We start from the raw sequence: 9,181 nt of genomic DNA, 5'->3' as shown, positions 1-9,181 counted from the left end.
GCCGGCCCATGTGCGGCTCCGGCCGCCCGGCCCCGGAACCAGCATGGCCCCCGCGCCCGCCCACCGCCCGCCCGCAGCGCTGAGCCGCCGGCCGCAACCGCGCATGCGCCGCGGGCCGCATCATGAACCATCCATGTTCCGGGGCCCGCAGATTCCAGAACCTTCTGGAACGCTTCTGCTCGCCGCGGGTCAGGGGTGAGCTGACTTCACTTCCGTGTGGAGSCCGGCCCGGGGCGCGGCGGGCGCTGTGAGGCGGGTCCGCCGTGCCGCTGGGGCGCAGCCGCTCCAAGATCGGGACGTGGCCGCAGCCGCCGAAAAAAACCGGCGGCGCTAAAGGCGCCCGGGGCCGGAGCGGGGGAGTCAGGGCCGCTCCGCCCCGGGGCGGGGCCCGGCCGCGCATGCGCACGCGGTGACCTTCCTCACGTGTGGGCTGGCGGCGGCGCGGTCACTGAGTGCGGGCGGCGCGGGAGCATCATGGTGAGTGCCGGGCCGGGGCCGCGCCGTGTCCCCATCGCGCCATCGGCCCCGGGCTGCCCTGCCCAGTGTGCCCGGCGCCGCGGGCACGGACACCCCGCAGGGCCTGGCGGCGCCCATACTCCTCCCTGCGGGCGGGTCTCTGCCGTGCCCCCGAACAGCCGCGTCTGCGCCGCCGCGCACGGCTGTGCTCAGTTCAGTCCTTGCTGTGCCCGCGGGCAGCGCTGGGGCGCGGGAGGGACGGAGGGGAAGGCGGAGGCGGGGGGCTGGCAGCGCCGCAAGGTCACCCAGTCCATAGGGCAGAAGCGGCTCCCCCGGTACGCGTGGGGGCTGCGGGCCAGGACGTGGCGAGACGTGTTCGCAGGGGCTGCTTTTGGCTGCCCAAAAACTGGAGCTCAGGGTTCCTCCCCGCCGCAATAACGGAAACAGCCCCGTGGCAGCAGCCCTTAGGGCAGGGCCGCACAGGCCGCGGCGTGTCTGCCGAGTTAGAAAAGAAACCTATGCCACGGTCTGGAACGCTCCTTCTGTAAGTTTTGTAAAATTCTTAATAGAGAAGASGGAGAGGTTGACGGAGTTGCCCTTMTTCTTGCAGTGATACTTGGTTCTTSCGGTAATAATAACGGGAAGAATTAAAACTTAATGTAAAATGTTTATGGTCTGGCAGCTTTATCTCTGATAAACTTTGAACAGCTCTTAAGAAAGATCAGCGATGTTATCTTCACAGAATGAGAACGGGCACAACCAGCAGCCTTTTCACTTGATTGTTTTTCCTTGCTCTGGGGCTGACAGCAGTAGGACACAGCATCTCTCATGTGCTGCCTTTTGTTCATGCTCYGCCTGCGGCTTTATTTTCTGCCACTTCTCAAGTGTGTGTGGATATTGATGAGTGCCCGCAAAGGGCACGTGGATGCCAGGCCCTTCTAGCTCTTTCTCCATTGTGAGCTCTGTGTACCTGTCTAGTGGGGCACTATCTCCATGTGACTTGGCAAGYTGCCATATCTTTCCTTCTAAATCAAAGCAAGTTCCTTCTTCCTGACCCCTGCTTGTTGGGATAAATGCATATGCTTGCATTTATCTGGTCTATGGGAATTAGACTGCTGGTTCTGAAATGCAGACAAGTAGCACTAAGTAGTTTCAAAAAAGCCCTAAACTTAAACCAAATGAGAAGGAAAAAAACCAACTTTGTAAAAACTCCTCACCTTGAGTAGAGGCAGGTACCAAAACAGTTGAATTAGAAGGGTGCCTACCTTCCTGTTTTCAGGGGCTTGACCTAAACTTTCTTGTAAGGTCTGAATCTATTTGTAGAAGCTGGTATAAATAAYAGCAGTGTGGCTCAGATTCTGTAGATTCTCACCTATTTTTTTTGTGAGAAGTTAATKCTTGAAAGCACCTGAAAAAGAATGACAGCAGGGCACCTGGCTAGACTTGTGCTTCTTGATTGTACATTGCTCCACAAGTACAAATGCAGCCGTCCCAAGGGATCCTTAATTGTCATTAAATCTGGTTGTGAACTGAATAAATACAATTCATATAATCAATAATTATGYTTACCAAGCTATAGCAAGTAAGGGYTTGGTGTTAAAAGCCTACAGAGCTTTCCAGAGGAGTCTGCTCCATCTGTGAGTGGTTTATTCCCCAGCTGGAGTACATGGTCCTGTGGCTGAACTGTCGATATTGCCCAGCATCTGCCTATGCTTTCAGGARTTTCTGATGCAATCAGAGGTGGTGTTCGTTTGCTACTGTTAAATAAGTGCCTAGCAGTTTCCTTTATTAATTTCTCTCAAAAGAGAAAACATTTGGGTGTTGGGGTTTTTTAAACTCTTTTTAATTGCAGTTTTGTCGTAATGGTTCTCTTGTTACAATATACAATTGCTTCCACAGGCAGGAAAAGCATTTAGGAAATTTCTTCCCCTCTTTGATCGTGTGCTGGTTGAGCGATGTGCAGCTGAGACAGTAACCAAAGGAGGYATCATGATACCAGAAAAATCCCAAGGGAAGGTACTACAAGCAACAGTAGTAGCAGTTGGATCTGGAGCCAAAGGAAAGGTAACCATCCTGAAGCATTACATTTGGGTAGAACTAGTAATGGTGTGGTGGTAAATAATAATCTTATGGATTATTGCCATGAGAGCRGGATGGTTATAGTGCAAATGTGGTGATAGCTCTCAACAATGGATGACTGTGATGGCTGAAATTGCAAGTGGAGTTTCAAAAAGGAGGAAGAAATCTCAAGTTGTCCTGAGTTGAATTCCAGCATGCCTTTCATAATTTGTAAAATGGAGTGGGGTTTCTTTTGTTTGCTGTTTGGGTTTTGAGGGGTTTTTTGTTTACTTRTTTGGTGATGGGGGTCTTTTGTGGGGGGTAGCTGTTTGTTTTAAATATGTACACAATGTTTAGTGATACCTTGTTTCATTACTTCTCTGCCAAAACCTTGAGGGGCCAACAGACTTCTTTGTTAAAATTACTATATGCCCAAATTTCTGTGAGCAGGGTGGAATCTCAGAACGTGGTATTGGCTTTCTTGTGCTGTGCAAAATTTCGTTGTCCATAAGGATTATACTTACTGTACTAAAGAAAGTCATCAATCAAAAGGAATAAGTGCCAAATAACTGTTTGCTAATTTTGCACACTGAATATRTATGTGGAAATAAAAGAAGACAGTTCACAAAAATGCCAGTGCCTGGGGGCTTGTGGGTCAGAAGGGCTTTTCCCGCACCAGATCAGTGTTCAGTCAGTAGGGCCAATGGAAAACGGGTCGAATTTCGACTTGTGCACATGGCCTTGGCCTTTCTTTACCATGAGTCCCTGTGTGTGTTTCATTCTGGTTTGTGTCAGAGTCTGATTTTCGAAGTTTTATATTATGAAAGGGTGATAATATTGAGTAATATGTTAATGGTTTATCTATAATACAAAAAAGTAATTAAACTTTATCAGCTATTTCTAAACAAGTGATTTGATGGCAACATTGTCAAGTTGATTAAAGTTAGAGGTGGGAAGGTACTTTTTTGTCTGGCACTTGAAGAAATTATCTTTGGCAATAGAATATGGAAATGGACTTGCTTGATTTTAAAGGGTGTTTCATGGTTCTTTAAGTGAAGTCCTCTTCAGTGTGTCAGGCAAAAACCTCACAGTTGTATTTACAGTCAAAACTAAATGCAGAGTTGTTGTGATTTCCTGAATTCTGCTATATGTGGGTGGACCATTGTAGTTTGGAGGAATTCTGTTATATCTGTTTACATTATGTAAAACTAAGGATTTTTTTTTCTTTTGTCAGAATGGCGAGATTCAGCCAGTGAGTGTAAAAGTTGGTGAAAAGGTTTTGCTCCCAGAATATGGTGGTACTAAGATCGTACTAGAAGATAAGGTAGGTTTCCCAACTTCATGAGTGCAAATTAGGCTGAATCCCCAAATGCCAGTGATACACACTGTAGTTACTTCACGGTGTTAGCACCATTAGAGAAAGGGAGTGGCTGGATCCAGCCATCTTCTGGCGGGTGTGCTACTGCTACTTCTGCCTCTGCATAAAAGGAAACAACCAAGGAAACCTCTGACCTGACCTTTGGTGGGTGGGCAAAGTGGTTCCATATGTCAGGCATGTATTAGAGGGAATCCAAAAAGGCTTAGAAGATACTGTGGCTTTCCTTGCTTTTGACAGGAGCAGCCTGCAGAATTGTTTTGTAACAGATCTTATGCTGCCCACTGCTAAAAGTAATAATTTAATAGCTCTTCAAAGAATATCTGAGGAACACATAGACTTTTTTCAAGACTAGCTCTACATGTTGACTTGATTAGCTTGTTTTTGGTTTTTTACTTAATGACTGTGATAACCCTGACTTCAGAACAAGACRGTATCTGCAAAACAAGAAAAATTATGTGACAGAAACTAACATTTCCTTTCTTTGCAGGATTACTACTTGTTTAGAGATGGKGACATTCTTGGGAAATACGTGGACTAAAGCCGTTGCAGTATCAGTCATCCATTCCACTAAAATAATGAAATTTTTCTTTCATCATGTAAATAATGTCCTTTATTTTATAATAAACAGGCATTGAGTCTTTGAAATAACTTGTGATCTCACTGTAACGATGGAACACAAATAAAAATATGTACAGTCAGAAATCAGTTGCTCTTGCTTGAGTTCCATTGAAGAGTGAAAATTGGATKACCACCAACCAGCCTTAATTATTCCAAACATCATTTTATATCCTTATCTCTGTACTGAGATTGTAAAGGTCTTTACAATAAACTTATGAAACTGTTCTGCTTCTGTCTCAGTTTCTGCTGTTGCTCAGTGAAACTGAGTCTCMGTTGTGTAATGAGCTTTCTGAAACATTCAGTGGTAGTCATATATATTTTCCCCAAGCTTGTATGAAATGAGTTTAAAGTGGTTAATAGACAGGGGCAATTGGCTGAGGACTTTCAGCCAGCTCCCTTGCACATTGAGCTGCTGAGAGAGGACAGGATTCTTTTAACTTCTCCTGTCTGAAGACCCTGAAACACTGGAAAGTTAAGGCACACAGCGTGTCCCCCAGCTGTTGGAAAGAGCTTGGTATTGGCCATATCTGTGCGAGAGCAAAACCATCCAGTTCCCAGACAAAGCAGATAAGAAGTTAAGGTTATTCTTGCTTATCTCTCACTGAATTTTGTCAACAGAAAATAAAGAARTTCCCCCCAGCAGTGTATCAGGCAGAAGTGGGGTTGATGCTGATCTTAAATGAAGTTTCTTTGCTGATTACCATACTATGGCACCCAGATCTCTAGCTTTCCCTTAGGTTAGTAGAGAGCTGATTTGACAAATTGTATTTCCTTTATCCTTAACACACTATTCTTAAATAACAAGACATTGGCTTGGGTAATGCTGAAGCAATCAGATTGTCATATTTCTAGCTCCCCTCTCTTTCCTTGAAAAGGATTCAAGGTTGTTCATGTAGGAGCACCCAAATCTGCACTTTTCCTAAGGAGGTTTTCAAAGCTGGGGTGCATAGAGGGATCCAGTGCAGCCTAAGAGCATACACTGCCTTCAAGTGCTCTTGGGGTAGTCCTAGTGAAGTCAGTCAGCATATGACTTACTGCTGCTGAAAGTTTATTGGGTGTAATTAAAGAACTTTTGCATTCAGCRGATAGGAACTCARCATTGCTAGATACATTGTAACCATKATTTCAGYGGCAACAGTAAAGAACTGTAACAAAAAATGTTTTTCAGAACTCTATTCRGTTGCTGYGGTRTGGTAGTCAARCTCTCACAYCGTTTGAAACACAATGTATTTYCTTSCAGCAGAAAGTTCCTCCCATCAGCWGTACAGGAGAGGTGGGCAGGAGCTGTGCTTTTCTCTAGATGCGATTGATCACTCAGCTGTTCCAGTAGGAGCTGCGTTTGCTGGGCTTGCCTGCAATGCCTTGTGCTCCTCATGGCTGGGGGGTGGCTGCTTTGTGGCTGCTWATCCCTGCTTGCTCTGGCCCTGACACCAGCCAGGCATTGCTCTGGGGGTTAAACTTGCACTGAACTATGGACACACAGGGAAGGTGCTAAATGAATAAAAAGGTCTACTTCTTGAAGTCTGCCCTATTGTGGTTTTATTTTAGTAGTTACAGCACTGCACTTTTGAGCTGAAACTTAAGATAATGACACTCCAAGGACCTTGAAAGACAATTGATTGTGTAATGARGCACAAACTCCCTGGGAAGCATTATTTCCCACTGGAGTGAGCATGCCTTTATCTCCCAGGATAAGGCAGGCAGGCTGGGGCAGTCACATACCAGAGGGGAAGGTATTTTAAATACTTACACATGACTTAGAGAAACTATACCCCATCTCAGTGTCAAAAAGATGCAGTAGGAATTAAGTCCCAAAAGAGAAATGTTTAGGCCCAAAATTTCAGCATTTTTTTTCCACACTGTCTTTTAGGGACATGAATTACACAGAATCATTCTGAGCTCTCATCACACAAGCCTGGCTGCCCCCAGCTCCACCTCCAGTCTATGCTTTCAGCCCAGCAGATTTTCAGCAGCTTGATACAATGCCTATTTATTAAAATATTTGTGTGGCTGTATCYACTAGAGTTCACACAGCTGATTAAAAGCAGAAGTCACACTTCATGGGAATAAGTAATTTATGGRTGTGGGGGGAAATAGCATTCCTAAGCCTAACCAAATGGAGGACAMGCTGGAACATCTGCTGGATTGACAGGGAACATTCTATTCTTGCACCACAAGGCTCTCACTGCAAGCAAGGACAAGGCAACTGCCACATGGCCAAGGTGATCCATCTACTGTTACTGCCTCTCAGCCCATGACTGCATGCCAAATCCTATGGCCCTCAGGTTCTACAGAGAAGGACAGGGAATCAATCACAAATGCTTTTGCTTTGCTGTCTCATTCCTGTAGGAAATTAGGCTTCTTTCCACTGTTTTCTAGATTGTTTCAAAACTTCAGTTTTGGTGTAAATGTTGTATATTGCACCACCTGCTTTTTTTTGAGAGGATACAGTCTTTCTCAGCCTTCTTCAATCTGTCTAAATCGTAAGGAAACCAGGTGGATTCCATCTACTTTTGTGACTTTCTTAACATTTCAGAATAGCTTCCATTACCAGCAGCTCTCRTGTTTTCAGATAGTTTTTATCCCCCTGTTTATGTTATTCTGCAACAATAAGAAAAGGATGAAACATTTATATGCCAATAGACAAGAAAGGAAAGCCAAGTCCCTAAYAGCACATGAATGGTTGATAAAATTTTGGCCAAATACTTAATTTTTCATTCTTGAAAATTCATTCTTGCCGTAAGACACTGAGGATCAGTTGAAACATGAAACCTGAAATTAYGGTTGTTCAGATTTTGCTCAAAAACAACTTGAAGTTCAATAAAATAAAAATAATAAGCATATTCTGGGGATACAGGGTAATTACCAACACAAGATACCCTACAGAATTCAACTTCTTTATAAGCTTCTTTATTAAGAAGATTTCTTTCCTTCTTCTGCAAACGCATGAATCAGTCACAGACTGAACTAACAGACACATACTTTTCTCTGAGAGGTATTTCTTCACAGTCAGATTTGTTTCTATGTTAAAAGTAACATGGCCATGAAATAAAAGTCAGGGACAAATGGAAATATCAAGTCCTCAACTTTTCTGTGCTTTAAAGTTAAACCTTGAATATGATGASAGAAAAAGGAAAACAAAACAAAACCAACAAAAAAATAACACAAGCTGCTGAGTTTTGAAGGACTCAGACAGCTAGAACAGTTTGTGTTTTGAGACTGACTAACTAATAATATGAACCTCATTAAAAATTWTGTTGGAATGCAGCTGATATAAAGAGGTGATAGGACATTTCCACTCCTCATTCTAATAGGCTTTTTCCTCACATMATTTTTAACCTTTTGATGGTTTCTTACACAAGCTGAGTTTCGCCACACWACCCGATTATCTGACATCCCTGGGGCAGGAATGCTGGCTGGAGTAAAAAAGTAACTATTGCAAACTGAACTCGGGTGCCTGAAGCCAGGAATGCCAGCTCCATGTTATAGTGTAACGTGAGAGGATCTGCCTCTGCTGGCAGTATCAACTGCGGGTTGGCTGAGTCAGGCGCTGACCCCGTCACCCATTTCTGCTCCCTCTCACATTGCCGGGCTCTCAGCCCTAACCCGGCCTCCGAAACARGGCAGGATCCTGCTCATGGCATTGCCCAAGCAAAACCAGGATTCAACGTGCACTCCTCTTTCTGTTGAGAAAGTCTAATTAGAGATTTTTCAATGTTTTCAATCTAGAAGTGTTTCACAAGCTGTAACTTTCACTGGGTAGAACGAAGAGGGGGTTAATGTGTTATTTACAGCAAATGAATTGAGTGAAGGGGGAAGCTACACCCAGTATTCACCCTGAAATGCGGTGGAAATAGGGACAGTGCCAGGTATCAACCTACTCCACTTTTCAGGAAACAACACACAACTGTGACCATTTGCTTGTATGAGGGAGGTGTCTCTTCAGTGCCTTGCTGCTTCATCGTTCTTGCACACAGAAGTAATTCACCTGTATTCACTTATTTTCTAGAAATAGAACAGCTTTCAAATARTTTTCTTCTCACTTATCCTACAGAAATGGTACAAGCCACCCTGGTCTTTCAAAATGTTTACTTGCTTGTAAGGGGGACCTATTTATCAGTCAGCTATGAGCTAACAGTGTCCTTTTTTCTATTTTCTTCCCAAATATGGTTAACACCTGACTCAGTAAACCTTTAAACCTAAGCTAATTCTGTTTGCCATTAGCACTGAGTTTGTGCCCTCTGCACACCAAGCTCACAAGGGTCTCAATCCTGCCTTTGGAAATCTAGAAAGGCTTCCTACCTACTTTGAAATTATTTTGCCCCAAACCACCATTGCTGGGGTGGGTTTTTTTATTCATTATTTTTAGAGTTAACAACGGTATATCTTGAATATAAAACCCTGAATATTTTTTTATATTCACACCCTTATGGTTTGCATCATACTAAACCTCTTGGACTTGGTTGRACAAACAGACAAGGCTGACCTTGTGGGAGCACACGCACAGCCAGGGGCTGGTGGAGCGATGCTGATGAAAGAGGGTGAAATCCGAAGGATGATTTCCTCAGCCCGTCAATCTCCGTGCGAGGCTTCACCTCACAAACCGGGTCACTCGCTGTTCCCTCCCTGAGGCTGCGACACCGGCCCCGCCGCCCCAAAACTGTCCCCAGT

The 9,181-nt window shown here is 44.5% G+C and overlaps 1 protein-coding gene across 2 annotated transcripts in view; it reads left to right on the top strand.

Annotated features, from left to right (window-relative positions):
• The first annotated feature begins 420 nt into the window (after positions 1-420).
• The window catches only part of HSPE1 (heat shock protein family E (Hsp10) member 1), a 19,474-nt gene continuing 10,713 nt past the window's right edge, over positions 421-9,181 (top strand). The window contains exons 1-4 of one of the 2 annotated variants that reach the window (XM_057379311.1): positions 421-477; positions 2,356-2,520; positions 3,749-3,838; positions 4,380-4,735. In XM_057379311.1, coding sequence (XP_057235294.1) covers positions 475-477; positions 2,356-2,520; positions 3,749-3,838; positions 4,380-4,430 — 309 coding nt within the window. In that variant the 5' untranslated portion in view covers positions 421-474 and the 3' untranslated portion in view covers positions 4,431-4,735. Of the gene's footprint in view, positions 478-2,355; positions 2,521-3,748; positions 3,839-4,379; positions 4,736-9,181 lie in introns of those variants that run through there. The other variant, XM_057379312.1, reaches the window with a different exon arrangement.

The sequence above is a fragment of the Malurus melanocephalus genome, unplaced genomic scaffold (assembly GCF_030028575.1).
Source record: "Malurus melanocephalus ecotype Western Australia unplaced genomic scaffold, MMel_1.1 scaffold_401, whole genome shotgun sequence".
Classification (NCBI taxonomy): Eukaryota; Metazoa; Chordata; class Aves; order Passeriformes; family Maluridae; genus Malurus; species Malurus melanocephalus.
Note: the sequence above shows the minus strand (reverse complement) of the source record. Positions and strands in the feature narration are given on the sequence as shown.